Source organism: Sarcophilus harrisii, chromosome 4 (assembly GCF_902635505.1).
Source record: "Sarcophilus harrisii chromosome 4, mSarHar1.11, whole genome shotgun sequence".
Taxonomy (NCBI): domain Eukaryota; kingdom Metazoa; phylum Chordata; class Mammalia; order Dasyuromorphia; family Dasyuridae; genus Sarcophilus; species Sarcophilus harrisii.
The window spans coordinates 270,224,100-270,247,891 of record NC_045429.1 but is presented as its reverse complement, the minus strand read 5'-3'; the positions used below and the strand labels follow the sequence as shown (position 1 = coordinate 270,247,891).

At 37.5% G+C, this 23,792-nt stretch overlaps 2 protein-coding genes across 2 annotated transcripts in view; one reads left to right on the top strand and one right to left on the bottom strand.

Annotated features, from left to right (window-relative positions):
• Window positions 1–4,074, top strand: part of UBR2 (ubiquitin protein ligase E3 component n-recognin 2) — a 155,164-nt gene extending 151,090 nt beyond the window's left edge. The window contains 1 exon segment of the mRNA XM_031964839.1: window positions 304–4,074. Within this exon segment, the coding sequence (XP_031820699.1) occupies window positions 304–445 (142 nt within the window). The 3' untranslated portion in view covers window positions 446–4,074.
• A 1,963-nt stretch (window positions 4,075–6,037) lies between these two features.
• PRPH2 (peripherin 2) overlaps window positions 6,038–23,792 on the bottom strand; it is a 33,396-nt gene continuing 15,641 nt past the window's right edge. Inside the window, exons 2-3 of the mRNA XM_031964840.1 lie at window positions 8,618–8,864; window positions 6,038–7,462 (exon numbers count right to left, since the gene is read on the bottom strand). Of these exons, the coding sequence (XP_031820700.1) occupies window positions 7,250–7,462; window positions 8,618–8,864 (460 nt within the window). The 3' untranslated portion in view covers window positions 6,038–7,249. The remainder of the gene's footprint in view (window positions 7,463–8,617; window positions 8,865–23,792) is intronic.

Genomic DNA, 23,792 nt, shown 5'->3' with positions numbered 1-23,792 from the left:
CTGCTTTTAGGAGATAATTTACCACCAAAACAGATACTTATTTAATTATTAAATGAAGCTCTTGGAACTACCCCTTCAACTATAGTCTGATGGGTAGTTTTCTGTCTGCCTTAACAAAGGAAATGGAAGCATTTTTCCCTTTCAGCCCATGGGCCGCTCCCACCTTTTTGCTCCTCTTATCAATCCTTCTAAGTTGTTGCCAACAACTGCAACAGCCAAATCAGAAGATATTTTGCACAGGGACTAAAAATGCAAACTTGCATTGGAATGAACATGCCTAAGAAAGATGTTTCTCTTTTACAGGCGCGGGAATCCCTTGCACTTGTGCAAAGAGCGATTTAAGAAGATTCAGAAACTCTGGCAGCAGCATAGTATCACAGAGGAAATTGGGCATGCCCAGGAAGCAAACCAGACACTTGTTGGCATTGATTGGCAGCATTTATAATCACTTACCTTTGGAGAACATGAACTTTGATTTTTGTAACCCAGTCATTTTTTCAGAGAGAGGGAGTAGAAAATGAGGTCTACTAATTTTGAAAATAAATTCTTTATTTAAGCTTTCCCTCCCCTCTCCCCACCCCCAGTTTTATTTTCAAAGTTTTTGGTTCCAGGGACTGGGTAAACAGCATCTTCCTTCAGCGGGTCCCCTTCTGTCAGCACTGTTTGCACTACCCTTCCTTTGGATGAAACTTCTTGGGGTTGTAGCCCCTGATAAGGCGCTTCCTTTTGTTGTTACAAGAGCGTGACTCGTTTTGGAAGCCTGACTGTGAGTTTACTCACAAATGGAGAGAGGAGACGATTGCCAAGATGGATATTTCCCCTAGTTGTCTTTGGCCATTCTCCAGTGATCTGAGCCATTTTGCATTATTTATTATCCTGCATTTCAGGCCTGAAGCTGATCACATTCAGGCAAGGAAATGAAGCAATTACGCCATTGGGCGTGTGTATGTGTGTATGTATGTCTGTACTTATGTGTGCATGTGTGTATTTGTGTGAACGGACTGCCGGGTGACCTTTTTATCTCTTAAGACTCCAGGTTTTCCCTGGACAACTCTGTACACTTGGAGCTTGGTTTGCCTTCCAATTTTATTTTTCCTTCTGCTGAAGGAACAATAGCTTTAAAAGCAAAACAGTTAAGTCTAATGTGTCTCTGCTGCATTGCACTGTTCCCAGTGATTGTGCGAATGGCACGGGGGGGGAGGGCAGCGCCGCTCAGGGGAACAGTTTTCCTGAAAATATGCTGGTTGGTTTTCAGTATTTCTAAAAGGTTGACGTTGTATTTTTGAGGCTCTTGTTTTTTGGTGATTTGGAGATTCCGTGCACAAAGAACTCACATTAAAGGGCTTTTTTGAATAATTGGGGGGTTAAAGGGGGGGAGGGAGGGATTGTATAAGGAATATGCCGCTAATTTTTTTTAATCTTTTAATATCCTAGTTTTTCAGATGCAAATGCTGTTTGGCTTAATTTCCAGGAATAAATTATTGGAAATGTTTGCTCCTGGAATCAAAGCTTACAGAGGATGAAAACTCGATGTTTTAAGGATGTCTTTCCTCCATAGCATTTCTCTGGACTGATTTCATTTCTACTTAACCTGTAACACTCAATATGTTTCTCAGTCAGCCCATGTCAGAGTGGGCTCCTCTTTACTATTATCATTCTTGGGCCTCGTCCACCCTTGCCTAGGACTTGGCTTCCTGGAAAGATGTCTGCTTCAGGTCTATTTTATAAATATATGCTAGAATAGCACAGACATTCAGACTTGGTATACCAATATACCAGGAGCCTTTGAGATTTGCTCTTATGTGCTTAGAGATCAGCATGCCAGATGGTGCAAGGTGCAAATCAAGACCCTCCTTTCTTTCTAAATCACCTTGTTGGTAAAGGACTAATAAATACAATGAATTTTCTTGTTTTTAACTATGCGAGTGACCTTTCACCTACTTTTCTTTGAACCCCTGAGAATTTAATCCTTTGAATGTTCACTATGACTCCAAGTCATTTTCAGGGGTTTTATAGAGTTAGTGTTTTAAATCTTTTTTGCATACCACATGGTATGTACTGGGAGGAGATCCATGAGTAGGATTGCAAATCCAGACCTTGTAATAAAATAAACAGCAATGCAAAAGCAATGTAAAGTAGCCAGCAGCAACTCTGTTTCCTCTCAAAATATTCAGTGTCTGAAAGGAGTCCATCCTTTCTAAAGAGCACTACTGAACGTCTTCCTTCTTCTGACAGGCACACCTAGTTAAGAGCAGCAAGCAAGTCCAAACTGGAATCCAGTCACTCTCCACCTTTTCTTTGCCTTCAGGTAGAGCTAAATAAATCCTAATGTTTAGGTTATGCATGGTGTTTCTGCCTCAGCTTCCTTTAGCTCTTATGCATAGATTCACAGAGCACTTGTTTAAAACTGCAAGGCCAGTTTGACTTTTTTTCCCAGAAGTATTATAAAGGTTTCAGTGTAGGCACTTCCTTAATACAAATACACCAGCTATTGTGCCTAAACCCACAACATCCTGAGTTAGCAAAGAAAAATTGATTCTCTCAGGTTCCATTATCTAAAATAGTGAGGCTTTTGTAGTCTTTGAGAGAATTATGAATTTGCATAAAATAGCAACATGCAATTTTGAACTTTGTGAGGGTTTATTTGAGAGGGGAGGAGTTGGGTTTGCTCTTAAACCTAGTCCTCTTCTTTCCATAATGGACTTTCTTTGTTTTATTATTTGTTCCGCATGTATTTATGTTCATTGTAGAAATGTTTATATATACAAGCCTTCAATATCAGGGGAAGTCATACCTGTTAATAAATTGGCTATAACTTTAAAATCCGTGGACAACTTGTAAAATTTGGAATGTATCATATGTAAAAAGTTTAAAAGGTATCCAAATAAATGCTTTAGGTGTTGATGTTAACATCATACTGGCCTATTACCCTTTCTTAAATTTATGATATTAAATGCTTTGGAACTGTTTTCACCCTTTCACCTTGCTGACAATGTAGGGCATTTGTATTAAACTGTAAATTAAGATGATTATATTATTAGTGTCAATTATGACCATTAACTGAACCCTTCTCTTCACCTTCCCAAAGAATGCTTGGTCATCACTTTGCTTCATTAAGCTGCACATTAAATGGATATGACAGCTTGTGACCTTTTTACGGCGAATCATGATGGATCTAAGTCCAAGAAGAAAATAGGGCTGTTGGAGATGCCCCCACAGCTGAAAGACTTATATTTTGTTAGAAAATGTGTAGATTTCAGGTCTTAAAGGAATTTTCATATTCTAGTTTCCTCATCTTAGGTCCTTGTTCTTGTTATATCAGACATTGCAGGCTTATGATAGTCTTATCTAAGAAAAGGAACAAGAAGTTTACTGCTTCTGACAAATTTCCCCAAACTAGTTAATGGGAAAACAGAGAAAGCGGACACTGTATAAGAGAAATGCACTTTATACCTAATTCTTCCCTTTGGGAAATGAAATAAACCCAAAAAGAAGTGGCAGGGAATGGGGAGGATTTGGATCAATTTGATCTCCAGCTTGTTATTTTTCTATTCAAACTCCACTTTCAGAAGAAAAGATAGTATGTTCCCTTGCTTGTGATCCTACATTTTCCCTCTTTAGGAAGATTCCTACTAAATTCTTCCTTCCTTCCATTTCTCTGTCACCTTTAATTTTAATGATTTTTCAAAGACACTCTATCAATATCAAGTTCTATCTATGCCCTACTAAACCTTTTGAATTCTCATGGCTGCTATCTTTTCCTGTCACTGGAGTGAGTTTTGTTTAATCATAAAAAGAGGAAGGAACTTAATGTCTTATCCTGTCTTGATTAAGCCGCAAACCTGCTAGCCTGGCAGTCTGCCCCGAATTAAGAGTGTCCTGGTTGGAATGGGAAGGTGCAGAGCTAGCAGTTAATCTTCTTAACTATATTAAGGTTACTCAAGATTTATATGCCTTGAAGTTACTAGCTAGCTGTATTTAGGACCTGAAAGATAATTGTTCCATGTTCTCAGTCTGTGCACAAATCCTTTACAATCCATAAATGTTCTAAATAAACTTACAGCTTCTATTTCATGATGGGTTTTATTTGATTTTTAAATAATAAATCCCTGCTTCCCTTAAAATTCTATCCTGATGCCCTACCATGGTGCAAAAATAACTCAGTTTCTTGGAAACTGGCTCTTGGAAGCCAGCAGACCCTACTTACCAATCTGGAACAGTTTCAAGCACAGAGCTGGTGACAAATTTATGCATCTATTGCAGTAGCACCAGCCCAGCTTATTAAAGAAAAGGAATCGTTGCCAGACATTGGGTCATCAAGTATGGTTCCTAATATGTCCCCAGTATGGGGGACTGTCAGACACAAAGCTAGAGGAACAGTAAATCAAGCCCAGTGTCTCCTAGATTTAGGTCTTTTGAGAACAGAAACTATTTTATCTTTATATCCTCCATGATGCCTGAAATTATATTGCATACAACAGATAGTCAATAAATAGAGAATTGAACTGCTCAATTGGAAGACTAACTTTATGCCACCAGTAAAAGTGAGGATTGACAGAAGTAGTGGCTGATGATAAAAGTTTATTAGTCATTGATGCAGGTAAGCAGAGCCTCCATAGAATCTTCCCAGAGAATTTTTTGTGAATTGCCAGGATTCATGCTATTAATAATGAGGTGATTTGACATCCTTAAGGTGGCTGAAGTTACTCAGTCCCACATTTCTGCTGCCTCTTTTAGATCTCTGTGGTTGTGGGAATGTGTGTCAGCTAAAGCAGACCATCAAAAAATTCAAAGAGTTTGGCCTACAAATGTTTCTGTATATAAATTTAAAAGAATAATTTATGTTATTTTTCATTTAAAAACCAAAATGATATCTAAATTTAGACTCAAATTGAGATTAGTTGGATAATCTTAATAATCAAAGTTGGCATCCTCAACAGATCAATGGAAAGTGTCACCAATATAAGATATTGGTTTTTAAAAGCAGAAATGTCTCAAATGTTTTTTCAGCAGTTAATATTAACATTGGGCAGTGTTACTATATAAAGTGACATTCATTGAACAAAGATTTTTCTTAAAATGTTTTTAATGTCTATGTTACAGCTGACAATAGTATAGGTACAATTGTGAGCCTAAAATAGCATTTGCATGGTGGCATTTGGCCCTGGACAGGGGCGCAAGTATAGGTAGTTAATACATAGCTTTCCTGTAGAGTGAAAGAACTTTTTAATTAATACAGGGCCTTTGGGTCAGAAAAAATTGTTGCTGGCACCTGGGTTAAGTGTCTTCATCTACTCTGAGAATAGGCAGGCCTACGTTCCAGTTCCGCAGAAGGAAGAAAAAAATGCAATCTTCGGGTCACATCTTCCCTCAATTGCAGGTTAAAAAAGCCTGTGTAGACTGCCTGCATATACAGTAAAATCAATAGCAAAGCAAAGACTACAACTTGAAGTCTTGGCTTCCTTATCCAAGGTTCCATAGTGTTTCACTCTTTTCACAAGGGTAGAGAAAAAGGTGGTGGTACCTAGTCAGATCAGTAATGATAAAACCTCAGAAGTTCCCATCAGGGTGAATATAAAGATGGCGAGGGGTGGACTGTGAAAGGTACTTGGGTTTCATTTGGACCACAAATGCCTGGATTGGATTGAAGCAGTCACAAGAGGGGGGTAACATATCTATCTATCTATAGATAGATATATCTATCTATAGATAGATAGATATGCAGCCCCCTTCGGCCCTGACAACAAAAAAACTGTGTTCCCTCTTCCAGCCTTGGTTTCAAGGACTGCAAAATGGGTCTTTAATTGAATGGAGATCCAGTTAAGCCGCAGATCCCTTAACCATCCCTTCAGGGCTGTGATGAGTACAGGCTTTGACCTGGTCTCTTTAAGATTTTAGGTTGGAGGCAAGACCATTCTTATACTGTACCTGAATGTACCTTGACCTGGGTTCCTCTTGTCATTAGGCTTAGGATAAAAGCCAAAAGGGCCGTTCTTCAAGACAGGCATCCCAGGAATATGGACCTCCCTCCCATCTCTCACCTGGGAGGCCCGGAGTATGTTGGGAAAAATGCTTGTGAAGTCCTACGTGTTGCTTCATTTCCAAGACAAATTGAGATTAGTCTTATGCCCGTGTCCCTACCCCCAGAGAGATGCACAATATTTCCCAAAGGGCAAATGTCGTTTCATTTAGGAGACGTCCCTACTCCCTTCCAGAGAGGAGATATGATCTGATTTTTTTTTTTAAAGAAAAAATTCCAGTGTGGTGTTTTAATAGAGTATCAATGAAAGTTCTGAGATGCCATGTGCCTACTAAGGTGACCTTTGACCCACTCTGCTCATAGCTCTATCTAAAATGAGTCCGTGAGGAACTCTGTCAAAGACCATGCTTAGGTCTCGACAGGGAAAGGGCTAACACTTTTCTTCTTTGCTCACGCTCTATTGTAGGACCACCAACACCTTGAAAGTCCTCCCCATCTGGATCAGGAGAAATCTTGATCCCTCATCTGTTCCCCCCCACCTTCATCAACAGTGCGAAGGAGTTAGCCTACAATTTAAAAGGAACAGTTAATTTTTCAGACTCCTCCTCTACGTGATCCCACCTAGAGTTATCAAATGATGCTTTTCTATACATGTCTTGGAAATGAAGCAGACCTGGAGGTAGCGAGGGGACTCTTGGCATCCCCTCCACCTTACCCAGAATAGAGTCCCAGACAGGGTCTCAAATTCTTGAATTATTGGAGTGACACCTGCCCAAAGTGTATGCAAGGGAAATGATTTTTTTTTTTTAAGTGAAGCACTTAGTAGGATGAGGAATGGGGAGAAGAGAGCATGAATATAGGCAGACATCCCATGTAGATGTTGGGGTCACGTTTATGTAGTAGGGGAGCAAGAAGAATTGTGAATATAGCTATTGCTCTTGGTAAAACTTGCCCTTTTTCGGGTTGAGGCCCACAAAAGGAAGGGAGGAAGCCTTTGAAGGGTATGTGAAGGTTTCTCCTAGAAGAGTGAACTGGAAGGAGACCCCTTTGCAAATAGGGCCAGCATTATAGTAACCCTTCTGTTTGACCCTCCAGTCACCCAACCACTAAGAAAGGTTTATTTCTTCAAGATGGTCATTCTTCACTGGGGGTCTTGAATGTATATTAGATTAGGGGAACAGAGTTTCCACTGCCGCTCTGAGTCCCACCGTTTCTCTGTACATCATTGTTCAGTGGGAGTGTCCCCCGCGGGAGCTCCCTAGAAATGCCTCAGCTGGCCACTGGGGGCTGGCCGCCTTCGTCGCCCTCTGCTTCCACCTGGCTGCCTTTACCAAATTTTTTCAAACTCTCCAGGACAGATTTGCAGGTTTCCGACACACTCTTCTCCAGCAACCAGCCTTCGCTCTCACACTCGGGGTCCTCGGGATTGGCCACACTTTCCAGGGATGTGTGCAGGTAGCGTAATCCGACCGTAACAATCACCTGGGGAGAGGGAAGGAGAAAATTCAGAGAACAAAGCATAAAACATTGGGTGCTACTTTAAGGAGGCCACAGGTGGAACTTCTTAATGTTTAGTTCTGTTAGGTTTACAACATTTTCAGAATCAGGATTTTGAAAGGGGTTGTGCCTCTCCCCAGGGAATCTTTCAAAAAGGTAAAGGCCTTGGGATGTTGCAAGTGTCTTCCTGATTGGTTACAGGGAGCTAAATTCAATGACTTGGTAGAGGCTTTCCTTAATCCTTCCCTGATTAAAAGCACCCCGTCCAAGAAATCTTCCTTGATTGAGCCCACCCAAATCACCAGTTGTTCTCCTATTAGTTCACAGAATAATATTTTGTGTTTGTAAATTTTGTGTTCCCTACTCAATTGGTGTCCTATTTTTTTTTAAGTTTGTGGAAGTAATTTTTAAAAATTCTACTATTCTTTTTTCCCTTCTTTCAATTTTACAAATTGGATTTTTAAAAGAGGCACAACTCATTTTGTGCAACTGATGTGCTCATTAATTTGAAATACCCTTGGGGAGCTCCTAATATAAAAATATGAGAACCCTGTTCCATAAGAGCCTTTGTAATACTAATGATTACCCACACACACAAGTTCTCTATTGTGATGGGTTTTTTTTTTTTTTTTTAAGTTCAAGTTAAAACTAAAGTTCAGCAGAAAGATCATTAAGACTTGGAGGCAAGAAAACCTAAGTTAAAATCCAGTCTTAAACACTTCCTATCTGTGTGACCCTGGGCAAATTACTCAACCTCTGCCTCAGTTTCTCTATTTGTTGAAAGAGACAGAGAGAAGGGAGAGGAGAGAGGAAGGAAGGGAGAGAAGAAGGAAGAGGAAGAGAGAGAACAGTATTTCTTTCTCAAGATTGTGAGAATTAAATGAGATAACATTGGTAAAGTGCTTTTCAAACGTAAAAGTGCTATACAAACACTAGCGTCTCTGTCATTGTAGTCTATTATGGAGTGGATGCATCCTGGTCTATGATAGGGCTGTCTACTTTATGGCAGGACTCCAAGTAAAGCAGCCAGCCTTTTAAAACCCAAAGGTTGAGAGGACCTTCCTTGCCTGGTCTCATTACAAATTCCTTACTGACCATACCTTCCATGTAGCCCTAAAAGCAAAAAGACCAAATCTGTACCTCAAAGAGCAAGACAAGGAGGACAATGGCACCCATGGTGTTCATTATGTTGCTGTAGTAAAGGAGCAGAGCCTCCCGGCAGCCACGGACCCACAGATTGAGTTCTTCGGTCTGGTAGTCATAGCTGTAGTGGGCAGAGTTGTTGGTGAGCTGGGTTTGTATGCAGGGTCGGGGAGAGTTTGGGTTGCAACAGCTGAAGGGAACACCATCCACCAGGTATCGCCCATCCACATTGCTCTTGATGCGACTGCAAGGAAAGAGAAGATAAATGTGTGATTAGGTGATTCCTGAGGTCACTGTTGCCTGGAAATGAAATGGAGGTTAGCTGTGTGAAGGAGGATAAAGTGCTGGACCTGGACTTGGGAAGAGCTGAGTTCAAATCCAGCCTCGATACTTAAGAGCTGTGTGACCCTGGATAAGTCACAGTCTGCCTCAGTTTCCTCATCTGTAAAATTAGGATAATAATAGCACCTACTTCCCAGTGTTGTGAAGATCCAACAAGATCATTGTAAAAGACTTGGCAAATCTTAAAGGTGTATATAAATTTATCATCAATTATTATTGTCCCTAGAGGTCAATGTCTACCATCCCTCTACTTTGAAGAAGCTTCACAGATGTTATTTTTAAGCCAAAGGACTGAAGAAGAGGGAGAGTCCTCTGGCTGACTTTCAAGACCCTCCACAATCCAAAACCAACCTCCCTATTTACCATCACTTTTCATGGGTTCCTATTGTTTTATCAGACTAGTCCCACAGTCACTCAACATACTTCACTGTTCATTCCCAGCACCATACCTGACACACCTCAGCCTATGTTGTCCCGGTTCTTCAAATTTTACTCCTCTTTCAAAGTCTTCTTCATGTTATCTTCTCTATGAAGTTCCATCCCTCACCTCTCTAAACTATTGACCCCACAGAGATCAAAGGAAAAGGACTCACGTGTGAAAGGATACTTACAGCAGATATTTTTGTGGTAGAAAGCTAAGGGAGTACCTATTAATTGGGGAATGGTTGATCAAATAATATGAACATAATGGAATATTATTTGTACAATATGAAATTATAGTTTCAGAGAACCTTGGGAAGACCTCCCTAAATTTATGCAGAATGGAACAAACAAAACCAGAACAATTTATATAATAACAACAAGGCCATATAACAAACAACTTTGAAAACCTCAAGAATTCTGATCAATGAATGCAGTGAACAACCATAATTTGGGAAAACCAAAAATGAAATATACTACCCACCTCGTGACAGAGCCAAGTAATAGACTTGGGGCAGAGTGAGATCTTCTTGGACATGGTCAGTGTGGGAATTGGTTTTCCATCTATGTGAATCTGTGTATGTGCTTATATAAATATATATATGGGTGTATGTATTCATACATGTATATGGGAGTGTGTTTGTTACAAAGGTTTTGTCTTTTCCCCCAATGTTGGGGGAGGAAAGAAAAAAAAAATTTGGCTCATTAAAAAATTCTTAATTTAAAAAATTAATTTCCATTGACCTTATAATTAAGACTATACACTTTTAGCACTAGTTAACTTCTAAACATTTCATGTATGTTAATCCTCTTTCAAACTAAATTGTAAGGGCCTTGAGAATATAAACCATCTTCTTTTCTTGTCTCTCAGAGGGCTGGGTTTGCATAAGTCTTTAATGTACATTGGCCTGATTTTCCCAGTTCTTTAGCTTCAGGGAATAAGTGGGTTTAAGTCCTAGCCAGAGCAACTCAGAGAAAAGTAAAAAGTGATAGCACCAAATTCCCAAAGGTTTTGGAAAAACATTTTCTAAAAAACATTTTCCTTGATCCCAACCCTACCCTAATTAATAACATACATCAAACACTTATATACATAATACTTTGCCAGGAACTAGTCTATACAAGGCAAATCCCCTGGTCTTGTAGAATTTACTATCTAGAAGGGGGGAATAAGCCTCAAATATTGATAACTATAACAATAAAAATGGCTAGCAATGTAGAGAGATATGGCAAACACAATGGGGTCGCAGCATGTAATAACAAATGCTCAAAGATGGAACATAAAAGACTTTTTTGGACCTACAATTTCATTAATATGGGGAATTCTAAAGGAAGAAATTCCCTCTGCCAATGCATATTAATTAGTACCTATGGGGGTACTGAGAAGTAATTTGCTCAAATCAGGCAGCCAGTGTCAGTCAGAAACTGGACTTGACCATGTCTTCCTGAGACTTTATTGGCTAAGTCATAACAGGCCCCATAAATTTTATTTTTAAAACATTTTGATAACTGTATTTAAGTATTATTGGTTTCTTTTATGATATAATGATTTTTATTTTTTACATTTAAAAACATTCTTTTATGAAGGGGTTTATAGGAAGGGATACACGCACACACACACACACACACACACACACACACACAAACTTTAAAAACCCTACCCTATGGCTTAGCTGTACCAGATCTAAAATTATATTATAGAGCAGCAGTTACCAAAACTATTTGGTATTGGCTAAGGAATAGATTAGTTGATCAGTGGAATAGATTAGGTTCAAGGGACAAAACAGTCAACAAATATAGCAACCTAGTCTTTGACAAACCCAAAGATCCCAGCTTTTGGGATAAGAACTTACTGTTTGATAAAAATTGCTGGGAAAATTGGAAACTAATATGGCAGAAACTAGGCATTGATCCATACTTAACGCCGTACACCAAGATAAGGTCAAAATGGGTTCATGACCTAGGCATAAAGAATGAAAATTATTAATAAATTAGAGGAACATAGGATAGTTTACCTCTCAGACCTGTGGAAGGGAAGGTCTTTATGACCAAAGCAGAACTAGAGATCATTACTGATCACAAAATAGAAAATTTCGATTATACCAAACTGAAAAGTTTTTGTACAAACAAAACTAATGCAGACAAGATTAGAAGGAAGCAATAAACTGGGAAAATATTTTTACAGTCAAAGGTTCTGATAAAGGCCTCATTTCCAAAATATATAGAGAATTAACTCTAATTTATAAAAAATCAAGCCATTCTCCAATTGAAAAATGGTCAAAGGATATGAACAGACAATTCTCAGATGAAGAAATTGAAACTATTTCTAGTCATATGAAAAGATGCTCCAAGTCATTATTAATCAGAAATGCAAATTAAGACAACTCTAAGATACCACTACACACCTGTCAGATTGGCTAAGATGACAGGAAAAAATAATGATTTGTTGGAGGAGGCGGAAAACTGGGACATTGATGCATTGTTGGTGGAGTTGAAGCGAATCCAACCATTTTGGAGAGTAGTTTGGAACTATGCTCAAAAAGTTATCAAACTGTGCATACCCTTTGATCCAGCAGTGTTACTACTGGGATTATATCCCAAAGAGATTATAAAGAAGGAAAGGGACCTGTATGTGCACGAATGTTTGTGGCAGCCCTTTTGTAGTGGCTAGAAACTGGAAACTGAATGGATGTCCATCAGTTGGAGAATGGCTGAATAAATTGTGGTATATGAAAATTATGGAATATTACTGTTCTGTAAGAAATGACCAACAGGATGATTTCAGAAAGGCCTGGAGAGACTTACACGAACTGATGCTGAGTGAAAATGAGCAGGACCAGGAGATCATTATATACTTCAACAACAATACTAGATGATGACCAGTTCTGATGGATCAGGCCATCCTCAGCAACGAGATCAACCAAATCATTTCTAATGGAGCAGTAATGAACTGAACTAGCTATGCCCAGAAAAATAACTCTGGGAGATGACTAAAAACCATTACATTAAATTCCCAATCCCTATATTTATGCACACATGCATTGTTGATTTCCTTCACAAGCTAAGTGTACAATAATTCAGAGTCTGATTCTTTTTGTACAGCAAAATAATGTTTTGGTCATGTATACTTATTGTGTATCTAAGTTATATTTTAATATATTTAACATCTACTGGTCATCCTGCCATCTAGGAGAGGGGTGGAGGGAAGAGGTGAAAAATTGGAACAAGAGGTTTGGCAATTGTTAATGCTGTAGAGTTACCCATGTATATATCCTGTAAATAAAAGGCTATTAAATAAAAAAAATAAAAACCCTACCCTAGGCCAAGACATCTCTCAGTAGCAGGGTATGTGATTGGAAGATATGGCCTGGGCTCAGAAACACATACCTATAATCCATGCCACTGGGCGCTGGGGAAGCTTGTGGATCACTTGGGTTTAGGAATTCGGAACTGGAATACGACTAATATTGATCATGTATCTGTCCTAAGTCTAGTATCAATATGATAAACCCACAGGAATGGAAACCACCAGACTGCTTAAGGAGAAGAAAACTTTCCATGTTGGAAGCAGAGCAGGTAAAAGCTTCTCTGCTAGTCAGGGATTAGACCAGGAGTGATCACTTCTATTCTAGCCTGGATAAGATAGGAAGAGTCACTTTCCTCCCTTCCCAAAAAAGAAAAGGACATGACCTAATCATATTGTGAAAGTAAAGGATGACAAATGGACAGTATCAGTATCCTACTGATCCCTACAAAATGAGAAAGGGCCTAGAGAAGGGGATGCATTTGTTCAGAAACAATTTTTTGCGCAGAACTTTTTCTGATTCTCACCAGCACTATTAGCACCAACTGCTATTGCCCATGTTCCCAAACTATCATTTGTTTCACTAGGCACCCATGTGGCACAATGGATAGAGTGTTAAATCTAAAGTCAGAAATATCCTAGTTTAACTCCAGCCTCTGACATTTCCTTAGCTGCATGACCCTGGGCAAGCTACTTCTCTCTGCCTCAGATTCCTTATCTGTAAATGGAGATAATAGCATCTGACTCTCAGGGTTGTTGTGAAGATAAAGTTATATATTAATAAAGTGCTAAAAAAAAAATGCTAGCTATTTTTATTTTAATTACTTCATGTGTACATATAGATAAACTTTATATTTATGCTGCATATATATTTATTTTTTGTGTGCAGATAAACTTTATATATATATACAAAATATGTATATGTATATAAATATGTGTGTGTGCTTGACATCTCCCTTATTAGAATGCAAGTTCATTGACAGTAAGAATTATTTCATTCATTGTCCTTGTATCTCCATTGCTACCAGACACCATTGCTACATTGCACACCACACTGTGAAGAGTTGAGAAATATCCCATAAGTCCCAGGGCTGTGACAAAACAGGGTTCTCCCAAAAATGAGCCAGGAAGTGGAATGGTAGGGGAGGAAGAACACTGATCTGGAGTTAGAAGACCCAGGTTTAAATGCTGTCTCTGACATTTGACCTCAGATGTGTCCCTTTTTCCCTCCGGGTACCAGTTATATGTAAAAACAAGGGCTTTCTAGAGTAGTGTCTTCTAGCTCTGACGTGATTCTAGAGAACTCAGAAAGGCATCATCTCCTGAAATATTCAGTGGCTTGATTGTGGTGATTTGGTTTGGTTTTTTATTTTTGTTTATTTATTTTTTTAATAGCCTTTTATTTACAGGATATATGCATGGGTAACTTTACAGCATTAACAATTGCCAAACCTCTTGTTCCAATTTTTCACCTCTTACCCCCCCACCCCCTCCCCCAGATGGCAGGATGACCGTAGATGTTAAATATATTAAAATATAAATTAGATACACAATAAGTATACATGAGGTTTGGTTTTTTAAATCAGAAATTAGTGGCCAAGACATAGACTTCGCCCAGTCTATGGATATATGTGAGAGAGCTACAAAAGAAACATTTTTCATCATGTGGCAAATTCAAGGACATTCATGCTGACAACGGCATATGGTGGAAAGAGGAGACCTGCATTCTAATCTTGGTTCTGCTATTAGTCCCTTCACTCTCCAAGGCCCAAAGGTCTTCGTTTATAAAACAGAGATACTAGCACCTCACATTTGAATAACTCTTCCTACTTCCTAAAGCATTTATTCACCTACTATCTTACCTGAGATGGAGAGTATCTTAATACAGTACTGAAGCTGAAGTCTGGAAGGCCTGAGGTCCAGTCTTGTGGCAAACTCCTCCTACTAACTATTTAACGCTGGCCTTTTAACTTAACCTCTCTGTGCCTCATTGTCCTACTCTGTAAAATGGGGGAAACAATAGCACCTATCTCACAGGATTGTTGTAAGGATCAAATAAGATAATGTATCCAATGCATTTTGCAAATCTTAAATGTGAGTTACCAATCAAAAAAATTGATGTTTTTTTTTAATAATAGCTTTTTATTTTCTTTTTTTATGTGAATAGTCTAACATCTCACTTATTCTCAAAGGAATTCAAATTCTCAAGCCAATTCACTTTAACAAGCATTTATTAAATACCTGTTATGTAAAAATGCACTATACTAGGTACTGGTGATGAAAATAAAAACATGATGAATTGTTCTTGCCCCCAATGAGCTTTTCTTTTCCACTTTGCTCTGCCCCCTAGACTGTTATTCATTCACATTTGGTTCAAAAAGTAGATATGTCGATTGTGAAGTTTAATATGTTATTATTATCAGTTGGTTGTTGTCCTTTGTCCTTGAAGAGAGCCAAAATGACATTACTATATTGAGGTTGAAGTACGGTGTTTCTGACTTTGGATGATCAGAACGACATGAGCTTAGAAGGCTCTACCACAAGTTGGACATAAATAGTCCACGTGAATACATAGAGCAGAAACATCTCCAAATCTGCACATCTCACATTTCTTTTGAGTGACTGTAATTCTGATTTGCTCATAGAGCAGAGCACCTTCTTTGATATGGGCTATATTGGACATTCCTGTGCCTGTGTCTTCCATGTTTCACAGTCAATTCCAACATTCTTCAAAGAAACCTTTAACGTGTTCTATATATGATTATGTAATTAATATGCAGCTAAACAAACAATTAAACCTTAAAGACAAACAACTTTGATCCAAGTAATGACCCACAAAGGACACATATAAAACATGCTACCCATCTCTTGACAAAGAGGTCTTAGACTCAAAGATCAAAATTCAAGATAAATTTTCAGATATGTCCAGAGTGGAAACTCATTTTGATTAATGGTATATGTGTGTGTGTGGGGGGGTGTGTTTAAATAATAGTTTTTTTATTCTCAAAATACATGCAAAGATTGTTTTCAAGATTTACCCTTGCAAAATCTTGTTTTGAAATTTTCCCTCCTTTCTCCCCACCACCTCCCTGAGATAGCAAGTAATCCAATATAAGTTAAACATATGCAATTCTTTTATACATGTTTCCACAATTATCATCTGCACAAGAAAAATCAGATCAAAAAGAAAAAAATGCAAACAAAATAGGTGAAAATACTATGCTGTGAACAACAGTTAGTCCCCACAATCTTCTCTCTAGATACAAATGGCTGTCCCTAGATTGATATGGTTCTTAAGACAATTCTGAGAGAGATTGTGTGAGTGCAAATTAAAGCTGCTTTTTTCACTTAAATTTTTTTAAGACTTACATAAACTGGTGCTGAGTGAAGTGATCAAAACTACGAGAACATTGTACACAGCAAATTTATGTGATGATCAATTGTGATGGACTTGACTATTTTCAATAATGAGGTGATTCAAGACAACTTCAATAAACTTAAGATGGACAATGCCATCCACCTCCAGAGACAGAACTATGGAGGCTGAATATTGATTAAAGTATAGAATTTTCACTTTTTTTGTTTGTTTGTTTTCTCGTTTTTTCCCTTTTGATATGATTTTTTTTCCACAACATGACAAATATGGAAATATGTTTAAAAGAATTGCCTATATTTAACCTATATCAGATTACTTGCTGCTTTGAGGAGGAGGGAGATAAGGAAAGGAGAGAGAAAAATTTAGAATACAAAGTCTTACAAAAATGAATGTTGAAAACTATCTTTGTATGTATTTGGAAAAAAATACTGCTGAAAATGTTTTTAAAAATTGAAAAACATCCCCCCAAAAAGCAAAAATAAATAAATAGATAAATAAAGGCTCTGAAGTAGCTTGGCATGACAAGAGTTAACAAATTCATTTTACAGGCAACGAAACTGTTCCAGGAGTCTCATTAATTGCTATCAGTCAATGACAGTTCCAGACCTATCATCTATCTTCTGCCTAATCCATCCAATTTTTATCTGATCTTGATGTGAAGGACAGAGGAGTAAGAATAATCAAAATAAATAAATACATAAAAGCTACCTTTTAGCCCAACGTCATTCTTTTTTCCTTAGGATAAGATTAAATTGTTTATCACTCTTTCTCTTCCCCTTCCCTCCTTGAAATCATAACCTGTTTTTGGATCATACTGTACAGAAACCTGGCCACCAGCCTGAGACCAATAGCTTCAATGACTCATTTAAAATCCTTAATGTGCTCTGTCCTCGGTGCTGAAAACATTTTGTTGTTAAGTCAAGTCTGACAGTTTGTAACTCCATTTGGAGTTTTCTTGGCAAAGATATTGGAGTGATTTGTCATTTCCTTCTCCAGCTCATATTACAGACGAAGAAACTGAGGCAAACAGGGTTTTCTCAGTGACTACTGAGACTCAGTGACTACCTACAACTAGTAAGTAGGCTGACACTCTACTGCACCATTTAGCTGAAATGCTACAAATTGAAATGAACAGCATCAAGAAGAGGATTTATACAATAGCAGCAATGTAAAGGCAAACAACTTTGAAAGACTTAAAAACTCCACACAAAACAATAACCAAACAACTCCAGAGGACCCAGGATAAACATGCTATTTGACCAAGAGATGATGGACTCAGGGTGCAGAATAATCTCCTTTGGAAAAATGTGGGAATGTTTTTTCCTTGACTATGCATATTTTTATTTGTTTATTGTCAATGGGGGGAAAGGAAAGGAGAGAAAGTAGATTTTTATGATTTAAAAAAATAAATTTTAAAGCTGTAGTAACCTGAGCATTTGTCCATAAAACTACATTCATGATTGATGACTGATATAAGTGATAGCTACACTGTAGCCTTGAGCTCAACACTGTGCTTGAAGACATGTGTGATGCAAGCAAGAATAAGCTAGTACCTGTTTGAACCAATTGTAAAACTGGTATTTAAATTTTCACAGTGAATATTCATGCCTCTGAAACTGGCAAACACCATACATTGGGTTTGCTTTATCATTTTGTTGATTTTCTAGACTTAAAGTGAGAAACTCTAAGGGTATTCCTCTTCCAAATTGTTTTGGGAAGGCAAATTAAGCCATCTTTTGCCTCAGTTCTTAACTAGCCTTTAATCACTGAATGAGCATTACATCAAACAAATGGAGACATGGGAATGATGTTAGCTGAAAAAGGCCAGCGTCTCCCATTGCATCCAGGGCTATCGCCAGTCATCCTAGCCTGTTTCTTGCCACTGAATATGATGATTCTGCAGGAGAGAAAGAGGCTGATGACTTTGTACGGCCCTGTCTCACTTAAATCCAATTCACTTACAAGTTAAGACATAGCCTTCCTGATGTCTTTGGTCCTCTTTGAAACAAAAAGTGAACAATAAGACTTCAAAATAATAGAAGGGTTTTTAGGGTCTGGTTTTTAGTTGTAAAACATTTATCAGCACATCCCTGGATACAAGTAGAACATATCTGAATGTGGAGAACATGCCATATTAAGGGCATTGATAAATCAGAGCAGGCCTAGAAAAGGATGAACTGGATGAGGAAAGGTCTCAAGATCATGTCAAACAAAGACGGGTTAAAAGAACTGAGACTATTTAACCTAAAGAGAAGAATTATCATGGAGTGATACTGGTTCTCCAGATACTTGAAGGGCAGTGTGTAAAAGAGGGAGCGGGTTTGCCACTAGAGGTCAGTGAAAAGAGCAAAAGGTAACAACTTCAGAGAGGAAGAGGAGATGCTTCCTAACAATTACCATTAGCCAAAATGGATTGGGCTGTGCTGGGTGGTGGTGAGTTCCCAATCACTTAAGGTTTTCAAGTAGACCTTAGATAACCATTTATTGGGAATATTAGAGAGGATATTCCTCCTTAGAGATTGAACTTAGTGGGTTCTAAGGTTCCTTGCAACACTGAGGTCTTGCAGTTCTACTATACAAAACTCAATTTTTGTCCTCAAGCTTATTTCAAGCTCAGTAAACTTTTGGAGAACATAATTAAGAAGGAATAGTAGTATAAGAGATAAGAGAAGCATCAGTGAGAACTATAAGAATCATGGAAGAGGCAAGGCTTGAACTGGACTTTGAAGGGAAAGGAAAATTTGGATTTGCAGAGAGACAGGGGAAATGGTGTAAAATGAAGGAGGAACCCTTATTAAGGTCTCTTCTGCGATGATTTTTGAATAGATTGATATATTTCCCTATGGCCAATATAAGGAACAAAAATAGGATATTTGGGGTTAAAGAGAAGTTACCCTGAGCCTAATCAACTGAGCAGACATCCATGGAACTGTTCTCCCTGTCCCCAAGACCAGCACGGAAATTGTTTTCCCACAATCTCCTCTCTGTAACCTGGCTGAACTCAAATGAAGTCTCAGCTCCCTGTCTCTCCTACCACTGAGGGATGTTACCTGGAGCCTGCATCTTTCCATCCTCTTCTATTAACAAGCTAACACCCTGATTTGTCAGATTACCAGGTTCTCTGTGGGCTCTGCTTCACTTAGCCTAGCAGGATCCTAGAAGGCTTCTTAGAGATCATCTGTCCAAGCTCATCATTTATTCAGGTAAGGGAACTGAGGCAAAGAGCGGCAATATGACCCCAATGAGTCCTAGAATCTCAGCAGGCCGAGGGAAAAAAGAAATCCCTCTCCAATGTGACAAGTGATCCTTCTGTGAAGTGATACACCACCACTCATTTAAATAGATTTACTTCTTATGAAGTTCTTCTTTTCTTATGTCAAGCTAGGGTCCTTTACAAATCAAAGACTGTTTTCATTTTTGCCTTTGTATTCCCAGTGTCTGGCATATAGTAAACATTTAATGTTGTGAACCAGTCAGTCAACATTTATTAGACATCTACTCCATGCTAAGTGCTGGGAATCCAAACAATGGCAAAAGACAGTTTTTGCCCTCAAGGAGCTAATAGTGTAATGAAGGAGACAATTCTGTTCAAACAAGATAAATTGATTGGAATATTGCATATATTTTCAGATACAATTAGTGAATGAGTTGGTTTTGCTGACCTGCTTTTTTTCCTCTTCTTTTTGTCTTTTGTTACAAGGGAAAGAGAAAGAAAGACACTCAGGAATGAAGATGGCATGATACACAATTGACTAATCTAAATCACCCTCTTAACTTTCAACCAATTGCTCCTAATTCTGTCCTCTGGGAGCAAGTGAAAAAAAAACCTGATCTTCCACATGCTCCCTCAAATATTTCTAGATGTCTCTTTTTGTTCTGCCTAAGACAGCTAGCTGGTGCAATGGATAGACTCCTAGACTTGGAGTGAGGAAAGTGAGTTCAAATCCCCCTCAGATTTTCCCTTTGTTATGTGACCCTGGGCAAACCACTTAACTTCTCTCTTCCTTAGTTTCCTCATCTGTAAACTGAGGATGATAATAGCAACTACCTCACAGGGTTATTATAAGGATCAACTGAGATAATACATTTTGCAGACCATAAAGTGCCATGTAGTAGAGGAAGCTAGGTTGAATTGTGGATGGAACTGAACCTGGATTCAGGAAAACCTAAGTTCAAATCCTCAAACATTTGCTAGTTGTATGACCCTGCATAAGTCACTTACTCTCTCTCTGACTCAGTTTTCTCATCTGTAAAAGGGATGATAAAAAACCTTTCCAGGGTTTTAAGGATTGAATGAGATAACTGTCAAATACTTTAAAATACTATGTAAATGTTATCTATGATTATCATCATTATTATTATTCTAAATCATTTCCCTTTCAGAGTAGGCAGTTCCAATTCCTCCATATGATTTGGGCTCTAGTCTCTCATTATATTAGTTGCCCTCCTTTGGATATGTTCTAGTTCATCAATGACTTTCCAAAAATGTCACATTCACCACTGAACCTAGAACTCCCAATGTATGATCACAACAGTATTGCAGGATTATCATCCTCTTTGTTCTGGATAAATACAATGTAACATCAAAAGTGTTTCCTATGAGATTTGGATGCTCTCATCAGTACAATGACTCAGGACAATTCCTGGGTACTTATGATGAAGGATGCTAAGAGCCTCTAGAGGAAATGTGCAAAGTGAAATATAGTTTTCTCTTTTTCTTGTTTTTTTTTTTTTGCAATAATGACTAATGGCAAAATGACTAATTTATATCATTTCACATGTATAATTGATATAGTGCCTTCTTAATGTAGAGAAGGGACAGGAGGAACAGTTTGGAACTCAAAAAGAATTTGGGTTAGGTTTTGTAAAGATAAATATTGCAAACTATCTTTACAGGTTTTGGAAAAATAAAATAATATTTTAAAAAATAAATTCAAATAAGGAAAGTTTCCTCCATATTTTGTTTTTCATTTATTTATCTTTTTTTTCCAACAGGACTAATATGGATATGTGTATTACATACATATATATTTCATATATACAATTCATGTCATGTTACTTGCCTTCTCAGTGGGTAGAGAAGGTAATTAAGTAAGAGAAAAAATTTGGAACTCTGAATCATTAAAAATGAATGTCAATAATACATAGTATTTTTTTTAAAGAAAGAGCACCCTCCTCACCCCAACCCCAAGTCATACTTGTGTTTTATTGATTTGAATCATGTAGACCAGCTATGGAATTATTCTGGCATTTTGGTATTTGGCAAAACAAGAGAGTTAGCTGGTCTTAGACCTAAGGAAGAAAATTGTCTTCAAATATATTTGTAATCCTTACTAACTGTGTGAACATAGGCAAGTTCCTTAACTTCTCTGGGTCTTGGGGCATTCCTCAAGACTTAACTATTAAGGGTGCTCTATGTTGGTAGACTTAGTATACACACACACACACACACACATACACACACACACACCCCACATCTCCTTACCTTATTAATCATTCTCCACAACCTATTTACATATTAAAGAAAACTTTCTTTGATCTCTTTCTGCTTTTCTGTCTTTCTATCTCTGTCTCTGTGTGTTAGTATGTATATGTGTCTTTCTCCTTACAAATGAAAACAGAAAATCCCAAAGACATAATACTTGTATACCAGAAATATAATATACAAAACATAAATGATTTCATATATATTGGAGCCTACTTCAAATCAGTTTATTGACTGACTGAGAAATGATTTCATGTAAGCTAGAACTTACTTTTTTTTTTTAAATAAACCTTTTTATTTTCAAAACACATACTAGTTTTCAACATTCATCCTTGCAAAACCTTTGTTCCAAAATTGTTTTTTCTTCCTCTTTTCCCACTCCTTCCCCAAATGGCAAACAATCCAAAGTTAAACATGTTATGTTTATAACTTTATAATGTTTAGATATGTTATATAATGTTTATAAATATGTTAAATAGGTGCAATTTTTCTATACATATTTCCACAATTATGCTGCACAAGAAAAATCAGATCAAAAAGGGAAAAAAATGAGAAAGAAAATAAAATGCAAGCAAACAACAACAACAACAACAAAAAAGATGAAAATACTATGTTGTGATCCACACTCAGAACCCACAGTTCTCCCTCGGGGTTCAGATGGCTCTCTTCATCCCAAAATCATTGGAACTGGCCTGAATCACCTCGCTATTGAAAACAGCCACATCCTTGCATATGTTTTAAAAATAAAAAACTTCCATAAAAAAATAAAATAAAAGAGCCACACTCATTAGAATTGATCAATACATAATCTTGATGTTTCTTTGTACAATGTTCTCTTGGTTCTACTCCACTTAGCAACAGTTCATGTAAGTCTCCTGGAGCCTACTTTCAATCTAATAGTCATGAATATAAACTCACATAAACATAATCCCAATCCCAGAGACATAGAATCCGAGAACTGCAAAGCTAAAATAGATCTTAGAGTTTATCCCATTTGATTCTCTCCTCCCCACCATTTAAAAGACAAAGAAATTGAGATCTAGCCAGCACACTCATATGCCCATGATTATACAAGTTATTAGTGATTGAGTTCTAGTTCTTACTATATTAATAAAGTATGTATGTGTGTATATATATATTATATATGTATGTATTTTATACATATTTTATATATATACATATATATATATATATTTCCCCTGATAGACTGCACATTTCTTGAGAGCAGGGACTATTTCATTTTTGTCTTTGTACCCCCGACAATTAGTACAGTGCCTAATGTGATCTTAGCAGCAAACACAGTTTCCAGAAATAAAGCGGTAACTATGGACTACAATTTGAAAATCAAATTGATAAACTGGAGACCATTCAGAGAAAGGCAACCAGAAAGATAAAGGACATATAAGAATTGACTGAAAGAAATGGGAATATTTAGCCTGGCCAATTAGATATTCAAGGGGCAAATGGGAACAGTGGAGTATCATCAAGAAGAGGTAAATTAGATTTTTATTCCATTTGACCTCAGAGGTAAGAACCAGGACACAGTGGAAATTCTAAAGAGTTGAATCTGGGTTTGATATCAAGAAAAACAATTTTACAAGTTTTCCCAAAGGGGAATGGATCACATTGGAAAGTGATGGTTCTCTCGTTACAGGCTAAGAAATAGAGAAGTTGATCAGTGGAATAGGTTAGGTTAACAGGACAAAATAATCAAAGATTACAGTAATCTAGTGTTTGACAAAGCCAAAGACCCCAGATTTGGGGATAAGAATTTATTATTTGACAAAAACTGCTGGGAAAATTGGAAACTAGTATGGCAGAAACAAGGCATAGACCCATACCTAACACCGTATACCAAGATAAGGTCAAAATGGGTTCATGATTTAGACATAAAGAGTAACCTTATAAGCAAAATAGGAGAACAAAGGATAGTTTACCTTTCAGATCTGTGGAGAAGGAAGGAATTTGTGGCCAAAGAACTAGAGTTCATTATTGCACACAAAATAGATAATTTTGATTATATTAAGTTTAAAAGTTTTTGTAAAAACAAAACTAATTCAGACAAGATTAGAAGAGAAGCAATAAACTGGAAAAACATTTTTACATTTAAAGGTTTTTATAGAGGTCTCATTTCTAAAATATAGAGAATTGACTCAAATTTATAAAAATTTAAGCCATTCTCCAATTGATAAATGGCCAAAGGATATGAATAGACAGTTTTCAGATGAAGAAACTAAAATCATTT